This window comes from Capricornis sumatraensis, chromosome 5 (assembly GCF_032405125.1).
Source record: "Capricornis sumatraensis isolate serow.1 chromosome 5, serow.2, whole genome shotgun sequence".
NCBI classification, from domain to species: Eukaryota; Metazoa; Chordata; class Mammalia; order Artiodactyla; family Bovidae; genus Capricornis; species Capricornis sumatraensis.
The window spans coordinates 18,295,575-18,319,518 of NC_091073.1; the positions used below are offsets into that span (position 1 = coordinate 18,295,575).

Genomic DNA, 23,944 nt, shown 5'->3' on the forward strand with positions numbered 1-23,944 from the left:
ACCTCTTTCAAATATGTGTTCAAAAGTCACTTTCTCAAACCATGTTACACACAAAGAAGAGACCCTTCTTTGTTTCCCAGCTCGTGGCAGACACCCAAATATCACCACAACCAAACCATTCTACCAAGTGTCTTAATCCCTAGTCTTAACACCATCAACTGGAGTATGTTCCTGTTAATACACTGATGGAAAGGTCAGCAAATTATGATCCGCTGGCCACCAGCTGTCTTTACAAACTGAGTTTGTTGGAACACAGCCACATGCATCCACAGAACAGCAGAACTGAGTCACTGTGAGAATGAGCCTATGAACCACAGAGCCCCCAATATTTACTATCTGGCCCTTTACAGGAAAAAGTCTGCTGTCTCGGATCTAGCAATTAAGGCCGTAAAGCTCTGGTGCAGAACAGATAATTATGAGAGGACAGAGTTCAGAAACAGACCCATGCCTGATTCAGGACAGCAGTGTCACCGCAGCTCTGAAGAGTGGCCCTCTCCCAGTGGTGCTAGGCGAATCAGATGCCCACAGCAGGGCCAGGATCTCAACACCCGGCTACACCCAAGGATGAGCCACCAAAAAGCCAGCAGATCCAAAAAGATTAACATCTGAATTTAAAAGGAAAACAAAGCTTCTGTTAAGATAATATAGGAGGACCTCCCTGATGGTACACTGAACAAGAACCCGCCTGCCAAGGCAGGGGACAGGGGTTTGATCCCTGGGTCTGGAAGACCCCACATGCCATGGGGCAACTGAGCCCCCTCACCACAAGTGCGGAAGCCCACGTGCCCAGAGCCCGAGCATCGCACCTAGAGATGCTCTCTGCCCACACAGTTAGAGAAAGCCCGGGATGCAGTGAAGACCGAGTGCAACCAAAAACAGAAATATAATAAACAAAACTAAAAACAAATATAAATACCAAAAACATTAAAACAAAACATATTAAAAAATACAGGAGACGGGACTTCCCTGGCAGTCCAGTGGTTAAGACTGTTTCCACTGCAGGGGGAGAAGGTTCAGTCCTTGGTGGGGGGGACCTAAGAGTCCATATGCTGTAACGTGGAGCCAAAACATTAAAAAAAAAAAAAAAAGGTAGTATAAAAAATATCCTCATGACTGTGGGGTAAACAGTGATTTCTTAAATCTAAGAAAAGCACTATTGATTAAAAAAAAATATTGGTGATATGTAGCATTTACAAATTAAAACTAGGAACTTCAAAATTAAGAACTTAAGTTCCTCGGGATTTCTTGAATTGAATAAAAGTACAAGTCCCAGAGTAAAAACACCCACAAAGGCCTTTTACCTAGAAAGCAGAAACATACTAAAGAGGACACTCAAATGGCCAATAAAGACTCTTCTACAGTTGTGCAACCCATAAGTAATCAGAAAAATGCAAATTAAAGCCATGGGTGGAACACTAAAATGAAACTGACTTACAACAGCAAGTGTCTGCAGAGAAGTACACTAACTCGAACTCTCACACACTGATGGCATGATTGTAAACTGCTACAACCGCTGCGGAAAACTGTTTGGCAATATCTACTGAAGCTCAATACATGTATTTTCTATGCCTCAGCAATTCTGTTCCTACAATACCTACACACACACCATGCACACACACAAATATATAAAACTATGTTCACAACTTACGGTTGCCGGGGGGAGGAATGGAAGAAGATCCACACGCTGCTAGATTTAAAATGGATAGCCAGCAAGGTCCTACTGTGTATAGCACAGGGAACTCTGCTCAGTGTTATGCGGCAGCCAGACGGGAGTGGAGTTTGGAGGAGAATGGATAGATGTGTATATATGGTTGAATCCCTTTGCTATCTACCTAAAACCATCACAACATTGTTAATCAGATATACTCCAATATAAAATAAAAAGCTTAAAAAAACCCCAGAATGTTCAGAGCACCTTTGCAGCAATCAAAACTGAAAATGTGCAAATGTCTATCAACACCAGAATGAGTAACAATATGAGGGTATAGTCATATTACGGAATATTACACATCGAAGAAAAAGAAAGTAAAAATACATACAGCAAAAACATGGCCGAACCTCACAAATAACATGTGAACAAAAGAAATGAAAGAGTACATTCTGTATCACTCCATCTTTATTATGTTTAAAAGCAAGCAAATAGACGTCAGTTGTTATCACTGGGACCAGAGTGGGGTGGTGGGCACTAACTGGGACGGGATCTATTCTCCTTCTGATCTGTATGGTGGTAAAAACAAGTCGTGATTACTGTGCAAAGTCATCAAAATTCACACTTATGACATGAATCCTTCTGCATGTATGGTCTACTCTTCAATCAAGTATACTTAAAAATCACGAGTAAATAATCACTATCACATAAAATAGAATAAAAATGCAAATATTTAGAACAGAATCTTTTTTTCTCCAATCACACAGAACAGCAAACTGTGAAGTAGAATTTTCTACTTACACTGATATGTTAATATACCTGTTAATATAAAATACATTTACAAGTATCAGGTATCAAAATAAGAAAACATGGTGAGAACAAGAATATTGGAGACATGTTTTCCCTCAAAGGAAATGGGAGAACATAATGATGTAGATATCAAAGGAACAAAATAGGCCTACTCAAGATCTTTTCATTGTAGCAAACACAGGGAGTGATCGAGACATGAAAATACGGTAAACAGAAACAAGGTCTGGGAAAACACCAGGCAAGGCTTCACTCAACTGTGACACTGAAACGCTCCGTGAGATCTGTTTAGTGCGTATCAGAATCAGCATTAGTGGGAGCATGGGCATTGCTGCTTGTTGACAAGCACTGGTGCTTACTGAGCTTAGCCCTGGAAGCCCTGCTTCAAATGAGCTCTTACGTGGAAACCTAGTATGTAAACAGATAAAGAATGTAACACCCTCCTCTGGCCAGGAGACATGGGGGGTCTGAAGCTACTCACCGCCTTCCCAATAGCCCCTGGGGAGGCCACAGATGACTTGCTGTTGAGTGCAAGAGCAATGCTCACCTTGTAACCAGAGCTGACTGTCCCCATCTGGGAGGCGAAAAGAGAGCCCTTCCTCTCTTGCCAGTCCATGGTTCCCCCTCCCAAAGATGCATACTCAGGTGGGAAACCTTTTGAGGTACAAAAGGGTCACTCTTGAAAGAAGGATTTGCAGAGAGCTGAGGAAGGAGTGTGTCTCTCAAACAACCTCATGGACAGAGCCAGGGCACAGATCCAAATTCTCTTATAATACTGTGGGTTCTGAGACTGAAACTGACAGGGTATGTCCACTTTTCTGCCCAACTCCTAGAGGAGAACATAGGCAAAACACTCTCCGACATAAATCACAGCAGGATCCTCTATGATCCACCTCCCAGAATACTGGAAATAAAAGCAAAAATAAACAAATGGGACCTAATGTGTGTTCTTCGGCACAACAAAAGAAACTATAAGAAAGGTGAAAAGACAGCCTTCTGAATGGGAGAAAATAATAGCAAATGAAGCAACTGACAAACAACTGATCTCAAAAATATACAAGCAACTCCTGTAGCTCAATTCCAGAAAAATAAATGACCCAATCAAAATGGGCCAAAGAACTAAATAGACATTTCTCCAAAGAAGACATACAGATGGCTAACAAACACATGAAAAGATGCTCAAAATCACTCATTATCAGAGAAATGCAAATCAAAACCACAATGAGGTACCATTGCACACCAGTCAGAATGGCTGCGATCCAAAAGTCCACAAGTAGTAAATGCTGGAGAGGGTGTGAAAAAAAGGGAACCCTCTTACACTGTTGGTGGGAAAGCAAACTAGTACAGCCACTATGGAGAACAGTGTGGAGATTCCTTAAAAACTGGAAATAGAACTGCCTTATGACCCAGCAATCCCACTGCTGGGCATACACACCGAGGAAACCAGAATTGAAAGAGACATGTGTACCCCAATGTTCATTGCAGCACTGTTTATAATAGCCAGGACATGGAAGCAACCTAGATGTCCATCAGCAGATGAATGGATAAGAAAGCTGTAGTACATATACACAATGGAGTATTACTCAGCCATTAAAAAGAATACATTTGAATCAGTTCTAATGAGGTGGGTGAAACTCGAGCCTATTATACAAAGTAAGCCAGAAAGAAAAACACCAATACAGTATACTAACACATATATATGGAATTTAGAAAGATGGTAATGATAACCCTGTATGCGAGACAGCAAAAGAGACACAGTCTTTGGATTCTGCGGGAGAGGGCGAGGGTGGGATGATTTGGGAGAATGGCATTGAAACATGTATAATATCATATATGAAACGAATCACCAGTCCAGGTTCGATGCATGATACTAGATGCTTGGGGCTGGTGCACTGTGACAACCCAGAGGGATGGTACGGGGAGGGAGGAAGGAGGGGGGTTCAGGATGGGGAACACGTGTATACCTGTGGTGGATTCATGTTGATGTATGGCAAAACCAATACAATATTGTAAAGTAATTAACCTCCAATTAAAATAAATACATTTATATTAAAAAAATTTCTTTAACCCCATTGAGTTTCCTGAAAAACCAACTATCTGTTGGCTTCTTCTAAAGGTACAGGCTAAGAAAACACTCCTAAGGTTGCCACACTTGTTATATGATGTATTTACCTGGCAAAAGCCTGTTGTACAGAGCACTCACCTCCACTGAAGGATTCTGCCTGACTCAATGAAAAATGTTGTCAGCTATTATTTTGCAATTTGATGGTCATTTGAGTATTGTCTTCGTATGGCTCTTTCAATTTAATCCTAAATAGGTATTAACAGCTCAGAAAAGCCCAGGCTACATTTTATGGCACCCACAGAGTGAAGACCCCATCGGCTCATCAACAGACAGAGGACACACCCTGTTGGTGTTCTGTGAGGCAGGTGGATTCTGGAACAAATTACCTGCACAAGGCAGGCTTCCGGGAGATAAGCTACACACTCTGCCACAATAGTCACACACACCTGAGGACAGAAGCAGAATTTTGGCTGCCTGCGTGCGAGCATGCTAACCTGCTTTAGTCCTGTCCAGCTCTCTGCAACCCTATGGACTGCAGCCCGCCAGGCTTTTCTGTCCATGGGATTTCCGAGGTAACAATACTGGAGTGGGTTGCCATCTCTCCTCCAGGGAATCTTCTCCACCCAGGAACCAAACCTGCATCTCGTGTGTCTCTGGCATTGGCAGGTGGGCTCATTACCTCTAGCACCACCTGGGAAGGCTGTTAGCTGCCTAGAAGCCTTGGTTTCTTATGTACTCTTCAGAAATAGACATTTGCCCAGCACACGACAGTAAGTAAATTACTGGCTATCTGGTCAGTGATTACACTGCAAGTTCAAACCCAGGTCTCCTGTACTGCAGGCAGATCTTTACTATCTGAGCCAGCTAGGAAGCCCAAGTTAACATAAAGGGTTTCTCAAACAAAAAAAGAAGGGAAAACAAAGAAAATCCTCCTTGTTCTCTCACATTACTTCTACTAATAATATCATTTTTTAAAATTTTTTTATTGAAGAGTAATTGCTTTACAGAATTTTTTTGTTTTCTATCAAACCTCAGCATGAATCAGCCATAGGTATACACATATCCCCTCCCTTTTGAACCTCCCTCCAGTCTCCCTCCCCATCCCACCCCTCTAGCTTGATACAGGGCCCCTGTTTGAGTTTCCTGAGCCACACAGCAAATTCCCGTTGGCCATCTGTTTTACAGATGGCAATGTAGGTTTCCATGTTATTCTTTCCATAACATCTCACCCTCTCCTCCCCTCTCCCCATGTCCGTAAGTCTATTCTCTATGTCTGATTCTCCACTGCTGTCCTGTAAATAAATTCTTCAGAACCATTTTTCTAGATTCCATATATGTGTGTTAGAAAACAATATTTATCTTTCTCTTTCTGACTTACTTCACTTGGTATAATAGGTTCTAGGTCCATCCACCTCATTAGAACTGACTCAAATGCATTCCTTTTTATGGCTGAGTAATAGTCCACTGTGTATATGGGCCACAGCTTCTTTATCCATTCATCTGTTGATGGACATCTGGGCTGCTTCCATGTTCTAGCTATTGTCAATAGTGCTGCAATGAACACTGGGGTACGTGTGTCTTTTTCAATTTTGGTTTCCTCAGGGTATATGCCTAGGAGTGGGATTGCTGGGTCATATCACGGTTTTATTCCTAGTTTTTTAAGGAATCTCCATATCACCTTCCATAGTGGCTGTACCAATTTACATTCCCACCATCAGTGCAAGAGCATCGCCTTTTCTCCACTCTCTCTCCAGCATTTACTGTCTGTAGACTTTTTGATGAGAGCCATTCTGACCAAGGTGAGGTGATATCTCACTGTAGTTTTGATTTGCATTTCTCTAATAATGAGCAATGTTGAGTATTTCTCAGGTATTTGTTAGCCATCTATATGTCTTCTTTGGAGAAATGTCTGTTTAGGTCTTTTTCCCACTTTTCAATTGGGCTTTTTTTTTTTTTTCTGGTATTAAGTTGTATGAGCTGCTTGTATATTTTGGAAATTAATCCTTTGTCAGTTGTTCCATTTGCTATTATTTTCTCCCATTCTGAGGGTTGTCTTTTCACTTTGCTTATAGTTTCCTTTGCCGTGCAAAAACTTCTAAGTTTAATCAGGTCCCACTTGTTTACTTCTGTTTTTATTTCCATTACTCTAGGAGGTGGGTCATAGAGGATCTTGTTTTGATTTATGTCATCGAGTATCCTGCCTATGTTTTCCTCTAAGAGTTTCATAGTTTCTGGTCTTACATGTAGATCTTTAATCCACTTTATCTTGGTGTATGGTGTTAGGAAGTGTTCCAATTTCATTCTTTTACATGCAGCTGTCCAGTTTTCCCAGTACCATTTATTGAAGAGGATGTCTTTGCCCCATTGTATATTCTTGCCTCCTTTGTCAAAAATAAGGTACCCCTAGGTGCATGGGTTTATTTCTGGGCTTTCTATCTTGTTCCATTGGTCTATATTTCTGTTTTTATGCTGGTACCATACTGTCTTGATGACTGTAGCTTTGTAGTATAATCTGAAGTCAGGAAGGTTGATTCCTCCACCTCCATTCTTCTTTCTCAAGATTGCTTTGGCTATTAGGGGTTTTTTGTGTTTCCACATGAATTGTGAAATTTTTCAATCTAGTTCTGTGAAAAATGTCATTGGTAATTTAACAGGGATTTCACTGACTCTATAGATTGCATTCGGCAGTATAGTCATTTTCACAATATTGATTCTTTCTACCCAGGGACATGGAATATCTCTCCATCTTTTTATGTCACCTTTGATTTCTATCATTAGTGTCTTATAATTTTCTGTGTACAGTTCTTTTGTCTCCTTAGGTACGTTTATTCCTAGATGTTTAATTCTTTTTGTTGCAATGGTGAATGGGACTGACTCCTTAATATCTCTTTCTGATTTTTCATTGTTAGTATATAGAAATGTAAGTGATTTCTGTGTACTGATTTTGTATCCAGCAATTTTGCTGTATTCACTGATTAGCTCTAGGAATTTTCTGATACTATCTTTAGGATTTTCTATGTACAGTATTATGTCATCTGCAAACAGGGAGAGCTTTTCTTCTTCTTTTCCAATCTGGATTACTTTTCTTTTTCTTCTCTGATTGCTGTAGCTAGGACTTTCAGAACAATGTTGAATAATAGTGGTGAAAGTGGATACCCTTGTCTTGTTCCTGATCTTACGGGGAATGCTTTCAGTTTTTTACCACTGAGAATAATGCTTGCTGTAGGCTTATCATATATGGCCTGTACCATGGTAAGGTAGGTTCCTTCTATGCCCATTTTTTAAAGAGCTTTAATCATAAATGGGTGAATTTTGTCAAAGGCTTTTTCTGCATCTATTGAGATTACATATGGTTTCTATTTTTCAACTGGTTAATACAGTGTATCACATTGATTGACTTGCATACACTGAATAATCCTTACATCTCTGGAATAAACCCAACTTGATCATGGTGTATGAGCTTTTGGATGTGTTGCTGAATTCTGTTTGCTAACATTTCGTTGAGGATTTTTGCATCTATGTTCATCAGTGATATTGGCCTGTAGTTTTCTTTTTTTGTGTTGTCTTTGTCTGATTTTGGTATTAGGGTGATGGTGGCCTCATAGAATGAGTATGGAAGTGATCCCTCCTCTGACATTTTTTAGAATAGTTTTAGAAGGATAGGCATTAGCTCTTCTCTAAATGTTTGACAGAATTCTCCTGTGAAGCCACCTGGTCCTGGGCTTTTGTATTTTGGGAGGTTTTCGATCATAGCTTCAATATCAGTGCTTATAATTGGGTTGTTCATAATTTCTGTTTCTATGAATCTGCCCATTTCTTCCAGGTTATCCATTTTATTGCCATATAGTTGTTCGTAATAGTCTCTTATAATCCTTCGTATTTCCACATTGTCTGTTGTAACCTCTCCTTTTAGATTTCTAATTTTGTTGATTTGATTCTTCTCTCTTTTTTTCTTGATGAGTCTGGCCAAAGGTTTGGCAATTTTCTTTATCTCGACTAAAAGAACTAGCTTTCAGTCTTATTAATTTTGCTATAGTTTCTTTCATTTCTTTTTCATTTATTTCTGCTCGGATCTTCAAGATTTCTTTCCTTCTAGGAATGTTGGGGGGTTTTGTTCTTCTTTTTCTGGTTGTTTTACATGTAAAGTTAGGTTGTCTATTCGATGTGTTTATTTCCTGGGGTAGGATTGTCCTGCTATAAATTTCCCTCTTAGGAGTGCTTTCGCTGCATCCCATAAGTTTGGAGCTGTCGTGTTTTCACTGTCATTTGTTTCTAGAAATTTTGTTATTTATTCAGTAACCTGCTGGTTATTTTAAAATGTATTGTTTAATCTTCATATATTTGTGTTTCTTACAGTTTTTTCCTGTGATTGATATCGAGTCTCATAGCGTTGTGGTTGGAGAAAATGCTTCATACGATTTCGATTTTCTTATATTTACTGAAGTTTGATTTGTGACCCAAGATGTGGTCTATCCTGGAGAATGTTCCATGTGCCCTTGAGAAGAAAGTGTATTCTTCTGCATTTGGAGGGACTGTCCTGATGATATCAATGACATCCATCCCATCTAATGTATCATTTAAGACTTGTGTTTCCTTATTAACTTTCTGTTTTGATGATCTGTCCATTGGTGTGAGTGGGGTGTTAAAGTCTCCTACTATTATTGTGTTACTGTCAGTTTCTCCTTTTATGTCTGTTTTTGTCTTATGTATTGAGGTGCTCCTATGTTGGGTGCATAGATATTTACAGCTGTTATGTCTTCCTCTTGGATTGATCCCTTGATCATTATGTACTGTTCTTCCTTATCGCTTAAAAAATTCTTTAAGGTCTACTTTGTCGTATATGAGAACAGATATTCCAGCTTTGCTTCCCATTTGCACGGAATATATTTTTCCATCCTCTCACCTTTGGTCTATATGTGTCTTGAGGTCCGAAGTGGGTTTCTTGTAGACACCATATATACAGGTCTTGTTTTTGTATCCATTCAGCTAGCCTGTGTCTTTTGGTCAGAGCATTTAATCCATTTACAGTTAAAGTAATTATTGATATATATGTTCCTATTGTCATTTTCTCAACTGTTTCAGGTTGATTTTGTAGATCTTTTTTTCTTCTATTTCTTGACTATATAAGTCCCTTTAACATTTGTTGTAAAGCTGGTTTGGCGGTACTGAATTCTCTTAACTTTTGCTCGTCTGAAAAGCTTTTTCCTTCTCCATCAATTTTGAATGAGATCCACGCTGGGTACAGTAATCTTGGTTGTAGATTTTTCCCTTTCAGTATTTTAAATATATCCTGCCATTCCCTTCTGGCAGGCAGAGTTTCTGCTGAAAGATCAGCATGTGAGGTTTCCCTTGTATGTTACTTGTTGCTTTTCCCTCACTACTTTCAATATTCTTTCTCTGTGTTTAGTCTCTCTTAGTTTGATTAGTATGTGTCTTGGTGTGTTTCTCCTTGGGTTTATCCTGTATGGGACTCTTTGTGCCTCCTGGACTTGATTATTTCCTTTTCCATGTTGGGGAAATTTTCAACTATAATCTCTTCAAAAATTTTCTCATACCCTTTATTTTTCTTTTCTTCTTCTGGGACCCCTATAATTCAAATGCTGGTGCATTTGATATTGTCCCAGAGTTCTCTGAGACTATCCTCAGTTCTTTTCATTCTTTTTACTTTATTCTGCACTTCAGAAGATACTTCCCTCATTTTACCTTCCAGCTCACTGATTTGCTTCCGATATTCTGCTACTGATTCCTTCCAGAGTCTTCTTAATTTTAGTAACTGTGTTGTCTGACTCTGTATGTTTATTCTTTAATTCTTCTAGGTCTTTTTTAATTGGTTCTTACATTTCCTCCATTTTGCTTTCAAGGTTCTCGAACATCTTTACTATCATTATTCTGAATTCTTTTTCAGGTAGTTTGCCTATTTCCCCTTCATTTATTTGGACTTCTGTGTTTCTAATTTCTTCCTTCATTTGTGTAGTATTTCTCTGACTTTTCATTATTTTTTTTAAAACTTATTGTGTTTGAGGTCTCCTTTTCCCAGCCTTCAGGGTTGAATTCTTTTTTCCTTTTGGTTTCTGCCCTCTAAGATTGGTCCAGTGGTTTGTGTAAGCTTTGTATAGGTGAGATTTGTGCTGAGTTTTTTTGTTTGTTTGTTTTTCCTCTGATGGGCAAGGCTGAGTGAGGTGGTGATCCTGTCTGCTGATGACTGGGTTTGTATTTTGTTTTGTTTGTTGTTTAGATGAGGCGTCCTGCACAAAGAGTTACTGGTGGTTAGGTGATGCCGGGTCTGCTATTCAAGTGGTTTCCTTTGTGTGAGTTCTCACTATTTGATACTTCCTAGGGTTAGTTCTCTGGTTGTTTAGGGTCTTGGAGTCAGTGCTCCCACTCCAAAGGCTCAGGGCTTGATCTCTCATCAGGAACGAAGATTCCACAAGTGGTTTGTTATGACATTAATGAGATTAAAACAAATACCCAAAAATGAGATACCAAAGAGGAACCCCAGACAAATGGCAGTTATAAAATCAGGCAAATAATAATTAAAATAATGGAATAGATACATACACATATACACCCATAAGCAAAGTCAAAACAGTCCAACTAAAAGTACAGTAGATTGACCCAGCGAAGAAAGGAAATCAAAAATTTTATTTACCAGTTAAGAACAAAACTAACTAAAGCAAAAACTGGAAAACAAAACTAAAGCAAGGTGCCAACTGGGGAATAAAGCAATGAAAATAAAACTAACAATCTATGTTGAGAGGAAAAGAAAGAAAGAATACATATGCAAAGTTAAATAGAGGTAGCTAAAGAAGATTTATATGCCTTAGAGATTAACTGCAAGGGGAAAAGAACAGTAGGAAAAGCAAAGGAATAAATGTAGAAAAAATAAGTTTTAAAAATTTAAAAAAGAGAAACAAACAAACAAAAAAAGGAGAACACCACAGAACTGCAAAAGCCCAATATAGAGGCAGAGATTTATAACAACAATAAAAAATGTGACTGAGGGGAAAAAAAAAAAAGCTCAAAAGCTTAATTAGATTTCATAGTGCCAATAAAATTGACAACTACAATTGTCAATTGTAGAGAGGGGGGATAAAAAGGAAAAAACAACAATAACAAAAAAATCCAAAAGAATCTACAGAACAAGTCAAAACATAAGAATAACAAAAGTTTCTCTAGAGTTACTGCTGTCTGAGTCCTTTCCTTCACTGAGGGTCAGTCCACCTCACCTCCGAGTATGCCCTCCAACTCTAGGCTGATCTCTGGACCTGCTGTGGGTGCAGCTCAGATTCTAATCTGGTCCTACTCCTGTGTGTTCTTGCCTCCAATGTCCACAGCTATCAGAACTAGTGTGTTTTCTTCTGTGGGAGCTCTCAATGACCTTTTATATATTCCATAGATACAAAGTCTGCCTAGTTGATCATGTGGATTTAACCTGCAGCTTGTATAACTGGTGGGGAGGTTTTGGGTCTTCTTCCTTAGCCACACTGCCCCTGAGTTTCAACTGTGGCTTTATTCCCACCTCTGCATGTGGGTCGTCCACTGGGGTTTGCTCCTGAGGCTGCCCTGGAGGACTTGGGTCTGCCCCTGTGAGGGCCAAGTGTGGAGGTGGGGCAGCTGCTTGCGGTGCAGGGGTTCTGGCAGCACCAGGTACTCGGGGAGTTGGCGGCTAGGGCAGCAGGAAATATAGTGCTCTAGAAGGGTATGGTAAGCAGTATTGGCCAATATGCTCCAATATTCTTGCCTGGAGAACCCCTCTGATAGAGAAACCTGGCAGGCCACAGTCGACAGGGTCACAAAGAGTTGGACACGACCGAAGCAAACCTGCACACACAGAACCAAGACTTTTTTTTGCCTGTGGCAGCTCTGCCCTTGTAAGAGTTGGGCGTGAAGGTGGCGTAGCTGCTTGGCTTGCAGAGACTCTGGTGGCACCAAGTGTGCAGGGACACAGACTGCCCCCACTGCAGGAGTTATGGCCCCATCAGAGTCCTTTTTCAAGCCTATCGTAGCTGGCAACCAGAAGGCCTTTTCAGCCAGTCTTTCTCCATAGCTCCGCCCTTTCAGGCACTTACAGGGCTCCCTTGCCTGGGGTCCTTTTCTGTAGATCAGCACGTGAGGCATTTAAAGGGGCACCCTGGGTGGGGTCCTACTCTGTAATTCAGGGCGTCAGGCATTTGATGGGCCAGCCTCTCTATTATTCAGCTGCTGAAGCAGGCGTGTGGGGTGAGAGAGGCTATGGTTATGGGTCCACCCACTACGGGTGACTCAGCAGTATCACTTTGCTTCCACTGCTGCCCAGCTTTCCTCCACAGGCACTTCCCACCACAATCTCCTCCCTCACATGCCCTTGATCCATCTTTCCTCAGTCAACAGCAGCCCTTGCCCTGGGTTTACCCCACAATCCCTAAACTCCAGCTCCCAGCCATTGCACCCTCCAGGGGACCTTGTCCCTGTCCAGGGTATGTATGGCTGCAGCAAGGACTGTCTGATTCTCATTCCATTTAGGCTGCCACAGATCAGCTGTTTCCCTCTCAGCCTTAAATGTTTCTCCTCTGACTCAGACAATTGCCCCAGGGTGGGGATCGGGGCCCTACCTCAGTTTCCCCACCTGCCGAGGGCCGGTCCAGTCCTACTAACACTCCTGTTTCTCCCCAGTTCCTTCTTCCTACAGAGTTTTGCGTGGGTCTATATATTCTTTTCCACCACAGGTCGGGTACTCCTGTCCGTTCTCAGCTGGTGTTCTGCGTGCTCTTCTGTGTCTGAAGGTGTAGTCCTGATCTATCAGTGGAGAGAGATGTACTCCACATCCACCCACTCCTCTGCCACCTTGTTCCTTTTAGTAGTATCATTTTTGTAAAGGCTTTTGTTTTCCACATAGCCCGTTTTTGTGCAGTAGGTCTTTTAACCCTTACGTAGTCCTGGAAGGCAGGTTATTACCTTAATTTTATAGATAAGGAAAATAAGAGTCAAAAAGCAGAAATGACTTCCCCATCAACAGCCAGCCAGTAAAAAGCAGAAACAGAGTTTGAATTCCCCATCAACAGCCAGCCAGCAAGAAGCAGAAACAGAGTTTTCAAGCCACTGTTCTTCCTACAGAGCAAAGACGGCTCCCACGTACCTTCCTCCTGCTGTTTACCTGGTCTTTTCTTCTAGTCACACTAACACCCCTTCCAGCGCTGGCAAAAGTCTTTTGTTTCTTTCCTCCACCAGGCCGGCAGCGTGCTGGTGCCAACAGCAGCCCCCACCACCCCACACCCATAAAGGGAAGATGGACTGGAGTCAAGGAGAATGTCTGAAGTCCATTCCTCAGCCCTCCATCTCCAACCCAGCTCTCTCCCAGGCCTTACTCCAGACCTGCTGCAGAAAGGGGGAAAGCAATAGAGAGCGAGTGAGCGTGCACCTGTGCTGAACTCACTGACGCTTACAGGCTCCCCCTGTTCATCCCAAGCAAATGCAATCATAACATCTTCATCAAACTGACTTTCACTGGATAAATCACCACCACCATGAGCTAGCCACTCATTTATTATTTGTGGATTTTAACAGAGACATTTTGATTGGGGTTCCATTGAAAAGCTGTGGTTACAGTGTTGCTAAGAGGAATTAGGTGACAGAAAGGGGAAAACCTAAAATTATTCCCAGGATTTTAAAATATTAAATAATCTTCATGAAGTGCTAATGGAAAGCATCTGAGTTGCTAGACGATATGAAACAAAATCAGGTAAATCTACATGTTTCACCTTTATCCTGGCTGGCCTAGCCTTAAGTAACTGTCATGTCAAATGAACATGGAGGAACAGGTGGAGAGGGGAAGGGCTAATAGGATAAATCTATCACAGTGCTTTACCTAGACTTTATGTAATTATTACCTTCATTTCTCATAAGGAAAATCAAGGCCTGAAAGGATCCTTAGCTTGGCTCAGAGACAGAAGTGGCAGAGCTGGAAGGAGTGTCGCTCTTGTTCAGTCGCTAAGTCGTGTCCGACTCTTTGCAACCCCGTGATCTGCAGCACACCAGGCCTCACTGTTCCTCGCCATCTCCTGGAGTTCATCCAAGTTCATGTCCATTGAATTGGTGATGCTATCCAACCATTTCATCCTATGTTGCCCTCTTCTCCTTTTGCCTTCAATCTTTCCCAGCATCAGGGTCTTTTCTAATGAGTCAGTTCTTCACATCAGGTGGCCAAAATAATAGAGCTTCAGCTTCAGCATCAATTGCTCCAATGAGTACTCAAGGTTGATTACCTTTAGGATTGATTGTTTTGATCTCCTTGTAGTCCAAGAGACTCTCAAGAGTCTTCTCCAGCACCACAGTTCAAAATTCTTCAGTGCTCAGCCTTTCTTATGGTCCAACTCCCATATCCATACATGACTACTGGCAAGACCATAGTTCCTTTGGAAGGAGCTAAGTCTCTCCAATTGTAGAACTATCCAGAACATATGGTGCTCTATTACACCATCTGTATTCCCCCATCTATACATTCCTTACGAGGAGGACAAGCCCAAGAGTTCTGAATAAATTAGCAACAACAGAGATGTTTAAAATGGGTGCATTAGCTATTTCCCCTGAATGCACAATTTGTGCAAAGGAGCTCTGAAGTTCTTTATGGCAAAACTGTTTACACCAAGCTCACACACGCAGACAACATACACGGGACACTGCACAGTCCGAGAGAAATGGGGTACATTCTGCCCAATGTAACCAGTCTATTTAAAAAAAAAAAACTTACCACTGTCCTGGTTTCCCCTTTCTTCTAATCCATAAAGACTTCCAGGGTTTCTGCAGCTTAGCTGCTGACCCCTGTGAAGATGGCGCCGCCCTTTCAACAGAAGGTGGCGGTGGGATAACAGACGCTCTCAGTCCAGCCAAAGGGAACCGTGTTATTTAGAAAAGCAAGGTTCGCCACATACCGCTCCGAGCTACCATCTCACGTGCTGCCTCTGGATTTCAGCCACTCCATGAGCACAAGGTAAGGAGACAAGGTACTGAGAACATGAGCCCCCTCTGTTCTTAGGCACTGTATTAATGTCTTCACTAATCCGGAAAGGCACGACCGACTGCGAGGGGAATGAACCGGACACTCAAATCCTGTCTGCCTCTCACCTTCTATAACCCTGTGACTGAGTCGTGCTCCATCCTTCCTCGCCTTAAACCACAGTGTCAGACCTACTGAGCCAGGACTCCTCCGGTGATCCAGTGGTTAAGAATCCGCCTGCCAAGGTAGGGGACACAGGTTCAATCCCTGCTCCAGGAAGATCCCACATGCTGCGGAGCAACTGAGCCTGTGCTCTGGAGCCCACACCAAGAGAAGCCACCGCAATGAGAAGCCCACTCTCAGCAGCGAGAGAGGAGCCCCTGCTGGCCACAACTAGCGGGAGCTTGCGGCACAGCAACCAAGACCCAGCACAGCCAAAATAATTCAAAATCAATAATAATGAGCCAGAAACTTAAATTTTCACGAAGGAAGATTTTTGAAGCATTACAGCCTGAAAACACTGGGCTATCTTGTTAAAGTGAAAGTGAAGTCGCTCAGTCGTGTCCGACTCTTTGCGACCCCGTGGACTGTAGCCCACCAGGCTCCTCCGTCCATGGGATTCTCCAGGCAAGAATACTGGAGTGGGGTGCCATTTCCTAAAAGAAACAGCCTAACTTCTTAAAAGCATTTCTACATACTTCATTCTTGGGGAAGAACTCAAACTGGTCACACAAGTCTGCACGTCTTTAGGTGTGCACACACTCACATCACTTACCGAAAGTAACTTCTCCTTTGCCAGCTTTGTCAAACAGCTGGAAGGCCACCATAAACAGAGCATCCGGGGCACACAGGACAGATTCAAATGCCACAAATTCTTGAAAGGATATTAATCTGCAACATAAGACAAGCACAAAGCATAGCGTCAATAGCTTGTGAAAGATAAAAGCATACACAAATATACGGTAAGGGGAAAAATAAAACATCACTGTCAAACACCAAAATTCAAACCTAACAACATGTATAAACACTCAGCATTCCCTTTTACACAGAGTGGACTGAAATAACAACATAGAATCTAAAAGACACGACAGATTTGAGGATAGGGTGACACATTAAATGCATTATAATTTCAAATGTAACTGTTTTACCCAACATACTACTTTTGTTTCGGGCATGTTGTTAAGATTCTAAAATTAGAGCTTAGACACTTTAGATTAATATAACAAAACAGCCAGCTCTGTCACTCATTCACACCTTTTCCACACCATGTAACATGGCTCACAAAGACTCACTCATTACTGGCACCTGCCGACCACACGCAGATTAAACTAAAGGATGACACCAGGGCGAGGGGTAAAATCCAGATAAATTAGACATGAAATGCGGCTTCCCCAGTGGCCCAGACAATAAAACATCTGCCTGCGATGCAGGAGACCCAGGCCAGGCTCAACCCCTGGGTCAGGAAGATCCCCTGGAGAAGGGAATGGCTACCCACTTTAGTATCTTGCCTGGAGAATCCCAAGGACAGAGGGGCCTGGCGGGTTACAGCCCGTGGGGCTGCAAAGATTCGGACATGACTGAGCAACTAACACTTTCCCTTCCAGACATGAAAAGTGACACCAAGACACTTGTAGTCTGGTATAACAGATGAATACTAACCTAGACTACTATACAGGGAAGACGAATCATATGACAGGCACCAATATGATGGCGACAGAATTTTGGTAAGAAATCGAGGAAAGCTTTGCAGAGCAGGTCTCAAAAATTAGTGAAGTTCTGGTGTGCAGTAGAAGTGGAGGAGGAGCCACCTCAGGGGAAAGGGCTGCAGAAAGGCAGGTGCAAAACAGTATGGGAGTCTGTAAGGAAAACAGTGAGGAACTAATGTTCCACAGTAAAATGCATCAGAGAACACTGGAAGGAGATCAGAAGTTGAGGGATATAAGTTTCTGAACAAGGCCATGATCTGATCAAACCTATCCATCAGGAAGAACAAAACAGGCCACAGAGGCTTAGACTTCCAACGAGTAAACAAATCCACGGAGGCTGTCTTAGAAAAGTTCTTTGCCAGTTTTGTATTGTTGTTTAGTCATGGAGTCGTGTCCGACTCTTTGCAACCCCATGGACTGTAGCATGCCAGGCTCCTGTCCATGGGATTCTCCAGGCAAGAATACCGGAGTGGGTTGCCATGCCCTCCTCCAGGGGACCTTTCCATTCCAGGATCAAACCCTCAGCTCCTGCTTTGACAAGAAGATTCTTGACCACTGAGCCACATGGGAAGCCCCGTTTTGTATTATAAACATCCAAATATTTCAGTGATACATTGGGATAGTCCAAGTCTCGAGGAGATAGAAGGAGAAAGAGAACAGGAGTGGTTTCCTCTGTTTCACTGAACACTTCTTAACATTTAACAGAGAAAACACATTTTCATACAGAGCATGAGCTACAAAGGTAACTTTGCTATTTCCCAGAATGTCACCTAATTATGACGATAATGCCACCAAGAGAGGAAAACTCTGGTGTGTTCATTACACCATCTCTATGTTGCTCACTACGGGAAACACACCCTTCCGAAAGCAGGGGAACATTCAGGCACAGCAGGTGCTATGGGAAAACACTTGCCCAGAAGGTTTTCTCCTCAACCGTAGTCTGCCTCATGGAGAATCTCGCTGTGAGTGGGACCGGGCGTGCGCGGGCATGGCGGAGAAACGCAAACACGGAGTGGAAGGTCCTGGCCTGGAGCAGCTGACAGCTGCTCGGGGGTGGGAGGCAGCCACATGCATCTGTATCCCCGAGACAGCTGCTGGGGGGTGGGAGGCGGCCACATGCATCTGTATCCCCGAGAACACAAGCTGCGTGTCAGAAGTAAAACGAAGAGATAAAGCGTTCGGGGGCACAGTGATTTACACTGCCTGGAAGAATGTAGGAAGGCTCCGCAAAGCTGTGGCATTTAAAGAGCAAATTATCAAGCTGAAAAGATATTAGAGATCATCGACTTGCACCCCCTCCTTTTACTTGTGAGAAAACCAGAAGATGTCATGGCTTGTGTGAGGTGAGACAACTGGCTTCTGCCACTTTGGCCTAGGAACAAAGTCTCCTGGTTCCCATTTGACTGAGACCGCATTCCAAGTGGTAAGGGAGGATGCAGAGGTGAGAGAAGGGGCGGGGGGACGATCCACACGGAGGGAATAACTCCACACAGAGGTGACCACCAACAGAGCGTGCTGTGCTTGGAGAGGGACGGAGGCACTACCCACCCTGCATCTCGTGACCCTGCGGAGTCAAAGGGTTGGTCGAGCTGTCATGCCAGCCACCTGTGAAGGCCTAGAAAGACCAGCTGGAGAATCCTGATTTTTTCTTTTCTTTTTCTCTTTTTGCAGGCAGTAAGAAATCACTGGAGGTTTGGGGGTTAAAAAAACATCAGGGTCAGATATTCGTTTTATTTATTTATTTATTTTTTCAGATATTCGTTTTAGAAAAGGAACTGGGACACAAGATGAACGTAACAGAAGAAAGATGAAACGTGGGGGGAAAGGACGAGATGTGGGGAAGAGAGCCTGACAGCTAGAGTGAGCAGGGGTCTAAACCAGAGCTGCAACACTAGGACAGGAGAAAGGGGAAAGGAGGGGAAATACAACTGCCGCAGGAATGACTCAGCACGCACGCACGCACGCACTGTGAATGAAGCTGCCCGCACGCGTTCACTCAGGGATGCGCGCGTTCACTCAGGGATGCGTGCGCTCCCAGCTCCAGACCACGGAAGCGCAGCGCAGAAACGTGTTTCTGATTGGCTGCTTTCCTCTCACCACCACCCAGCACGCCCTGGGACATCCTCAACGCCGCACCAACAATCCCACAGCCACACACTCACCAGCTTAACCCTGCTGGCAGTTTGGCAAGGCAAAAAATATTCACGTTCGCTAAATCACCCCTGCACAGATGGCGGTGAATTAAGACAAATCACAAAGTGTGAGTAGAAACGGGATGTCTCTTTAATGTGAATAAAGGAAGACGTAAATAACCAGAAAAAGAGAATCTCGTCTCTCTTAGAACGAAGCCTCCTCTGGCAACATCAGAGTGATTTCATAACTGGCCAAAGAATGCTCTGGTATTTTAGGCATGTTACAGATACCAAAAAGGTATGTAATTTGCTAATCCTGTTAGATACAAGCATCATGTCGATACATCTACATAGGAGGTATACAGATGAACTATGAAATAATAATGCTTTACTATTCATCAACGTCATTTTGGATTTTCAAGGTAATCTGACTAGAAGGCTATCAGAATAATTATATAGGACTATATTTATTTACAGTGTGATATCTAAAAACATTGTGTGTACATATATTTTTTTTTCATATAAACAGTACTCCAGACTCACTTTAGAGATTTAATGGGATTAACATAAATTACAATAAAGGATCCAAGCATAATCAGTTTCAGACCTGGCTGGTGAGCTCACTCACTTCCTTTTCTACCCTCAACTTCCCAAAACTTCGACAGGGGTGTGTGAGTGCTCAGTCACCTCAGTCCGGTCCGCCTCTTTGAGACCCTATGGACCACAGCCTGCCAGGCTCCTCTGTCCATGAGGTTTCCTAGGCAAGAATACTTGGGGCGGGGGAGGGGGGCGGTTTGCCATGCCCTTCTCCAGGGGATCTTCCCGACTCAGGGATCAAACCAATGTCTCCTCCATCTTCTGTATTGTGACTGGATTCTTCACCACTGAGCCAGCAGGGAAGCCCTGGACAGCGGTAGATGCCCTCTCTGATAAATCACACAACTCTGACAAGCTCTGTGACTAGTCTCTAAGGAACAGTCACGCTGGGACACTGATGCTCACCTTCAGCACCTGACTGACAGTGGGGTACGGGGAATCTCAAGATTCAGGGAGAGTAGGTTTCCAGCTACACTATTTCATGGTTCAGACAAGAGCAGAGAGTTTTGTGGGTTTGTTTTTTTTTTTTTAAAGCAAATCATTTTTGTTCTCCAAACCACCAGAGCTATTGTTCTTCTGAAAGCTGTTTATAACAGCACCTACAAGTCCTTTAAAGTCTGGGTAAAACAGCTGAAGCACTGCACACTGCTTTCACACACCAAGCCAAGGAGGAAGGGGATTAAAAGTGGAGTGCCTCTTCACATTATGCTTAGGATGATGCAAGATTGCACATCTACTCTGGACAGAGGAAGATACCAGAGGATACCTATACCAAAGTGATGGCAGTGCTTCTTTTTTATTATTATTTATTTTTAATTGGAGGATAGTTGCTTTATGATGTTGTGGTGGTTTCTGCCATACAACAGTGTGAATCAGCCATAAGTGTTAAAGTGTGTGTGTGTGTCTCCTCCCTCTAGAGCCTCCCTCCCACCCTGCCCCGCCCCGCCATCCCACCCCTCTAGGTCATCACAGTGCGCCAAGTTGGGCTCTCTGTGTTATACAGCAGCTTCCCACTAGCTATCTGTTGTATTCCCAGTAATGTATATATGTCAACGCTACTGTCTCAATTGGTACCACCCTCTCCTTCCGCCTCAGCAGTGCTTCTTTACAGTAGCGTACTGTAGGCCTCCTCTCCTGCCCTTCTCATTTTGCAAGGGCTAGCTCTCAGCCTGGAGAGACTTACAGGAGAGAATATATACTGAAAATTATGACATTATGGAAAAAGTCATAAGCCACGTAAGAGACGCAGAGATAAACTGCTGTATGAATTCAGAGGAGGGAAAGGGTACTGTTACACTGAGAGAAAGGAGGAGATGGAGAAAGTAAAATTGGGAACACATGGCATCAGAGGGAAGCTGTGACCACACGGTCATGTAATATTGGTCTTATAAGAGAGAGCAGATGATCAAGTAGAGAGGGCAGGCAGGGGATGGAGAGACCGTTGACTCCAGTGGGAATCTGGGGTGGGTCTATGTGCTGAGCGCAGGCCCGTGCTATGAACACACAAAGGAAAAGTACAACTTCTGCCCCGAACACCTGGAGGTCTGAGGCTGGGGAGGGGAGGGGCAGCTGGTGAGTGAGGAACCAAGGAAAGCAGACTGGAGATGAAGAGCCACAGGAAGGGCAAGCAAGCTCGAGTAACGGCGAGTGCAAAGGCAGGCATGGTGCTCGCAATAGCAGATGAAGTCTGGAACTTTCAGTGATGTGATGCGTTTGGGCTTCAGACCATTCGATCTGGCAGAAGAGTGTAAAGTGAACTGGAGGGAGAAGAGCCTGGGTATGCGGAGACTGCTGGCTAAATCCAGGGTAGACTCCTGAAGACCTGAAGGAGAAAGAAAGGCTCCTTATGGCAAGAGGATCAAAGTACATGGCACCTCGCTCTGCAGAGGGCAACCCGACAGCGCAGCGAGTCTCTCCTCTGTTTAACTGGAAGATAACTGCTTTACAGAGCTGTGTTGGTTTCTGGGTACAGCTTCGTGAACCAGCTGTAAGTGTACATAGGTCCCCTCCCTCCTGAAGCTCCCTCCCACTCCTCTAGGTCGTCACAGAGCACCAGGCTGAGCTCCCTGCATCATACAGCGAATTCTCATTAGCCACAGAAAGAGTCTGAACAATGCCCACGCTCTTTGCCACCACAATCCGACTTCTCAGAATTTACCCTAAAAAATAATCAACGGACATGTGCAAACTTAAACCTATAGGAATGTTCAAGCAGTACGGTTAACAGTGAAAAGAGGGAAAACCACCTCAATATGCGACAATGCGTGACTGATTAAAGGACCATTCATACACAGAAAACCGTCTAACCACTACCAACTGCAATAAACAAATTCATGTCATTAAGTAGAAAATCGGTTACACAAATTATATACAGACAACAAGCCCACTTTGTTAAAAATGGACAAAAAAACAATACACAAAAAGAGTTTTGAGAATGGACACCAAACTGTTAGAGGTATCTCTAGGAAATTAAAAGATTAGAAATTACATTTTTTTTTTCTTTTTGCTTGCCTATATTTTCTAATCTTTTCAACACACACATACTGACTTACTTGTGTAGTAAGAAAAAAAAATTCTATGAAACAAAACAGCAAGGACCTAAACTTGGGTACTGGCAGAAAGATGGAATAAGATGGGGTGCGGGGGGGAGAACTAAAAAAAGCAGCAAACGACTGTGGAGAGGCTCACACCACCGCTGGCCATCCAAGGTGGAACACCTCCAGCTCTCTTCCTCCCTGCTGTTGCTTATTCTTAGTCGGCAGTAGCTTGTACCCCATGTGGTCCCTTTCATCTCTCGCCTGGTTCCCATCTCCAGGCCAACTCTGCAGCTATGAAAGTTTAAGCAACTGCACATAAGGATCTGATCACTTTAGACTCAGAAACTTTGGTCGTAGACAATGCACCATATCAAACTCCAATAACCACTTTTACTTAAGGTTCCTAACCACAAGAGTGCTTCGCAAAAATAACTTCTCCTTATAACCCTCTTCTGTGTGTCACAACAGAAGCTAAACAATTGCACAGATTAATGGCAGAGATAAAAGTAAAATCTAACTCCAAAAGCTGGGTTCCAAGCACCAGACCATCAGGACCACAGATGGACAAAAAAAGAACAAAAACAGAACTAGGCTCTCCTGTGATCACCAGTTTATCAGAAGAGCTTTGTTCTCCATGACTTGAACATCTCTAACAGCTTTGGGGGTTTTCCAGTCTTTTATCTCCCTCCTGAATGCCTGGCAAATATACACTGTTCAGGCCACCAAAATATTTGTACCCTACACTTATTATATGCCAGGCAATGCTCTTGGCACTGGGGATACCATGAAAACAAATAGGTGGACAGAATCCATGTCCTCGAGGAATTTCCAGTCCACTGGAGAAGGGAGGCAATAAGCACAAACATACACAAATAAAGATGAGATGATTCTAGATCAGGTAACAGTTGTGTAGAAGATAAATCTGAAAAAGGCATTAAAGTAGTGCTTCTTAGTCCTGGCAAGCCTATTTAATGGACATGAGGAGGGAGCAGATCAATCAACTTTTTATATCTTTTGCTATAAACTTTTTATTTTGTATTGGGGGTATAGCCGATTAACAACGTTGTGTAACAGTTTCAGGTGAACAGCAAAGGGACTCAGCCATATAAATGCATGTATCCATTCTCCCCCAAACCCTGCTCCCAGCTAGGCCAGCACATAACACTGAAGAGTTCCATGGGCTGTACATTGGTTATCCATCTTAAATATAGCAGTGTGTCAGTTCAGTTCAGTTCAGTTGCTCACTCGTGTCCGACTCTTTGCAACCCCATGAATCGCAGCACGCCAGGCCTCCCTGTCCATCACCAACTCCCGGAGTTCACTCAGACTCACGTCCATCAAGTTGGTGATGCCATCCAGCCATCTCATCCCCTGTAGTCCCCTTCTCCTCCTGCCCCCAATCCCTCCCAGCATCAGAGTCTTTTCCAATGAGTCAACTCTTCGCATCAGGTGGCCAAAGGACTGGAGTTTCAGCTTTAGC

The 23,944-nt window shown here is 43.1% G+C and overlaps 1 protein-coding gene across 2 annotated transcripts in view; it reads right to left on the minus strand.

Annotated features, from left to right (window-relative positions):
* SLC25A13 (solute carrier family 25 member 13) overlaps window positions 1-23,944 on the minus strand; it is a 229,565-nt gene that overhangs the window by 128,347 nt on the left and 77,274 nt on the right. For both annotated transcript variants that reach the window (XM_068972557.1, XM_068972556.1), the window contains exon 4: window positions 16,268-16,383. In XM_068972557.1, the coding sequence (XP_068828658.1) occupies window positions 16,268-16,383 (116 nt within the window). The remainder of the gene's footprint in view (window positions 1-16,267; window positions 16,384-23,944) is intronic.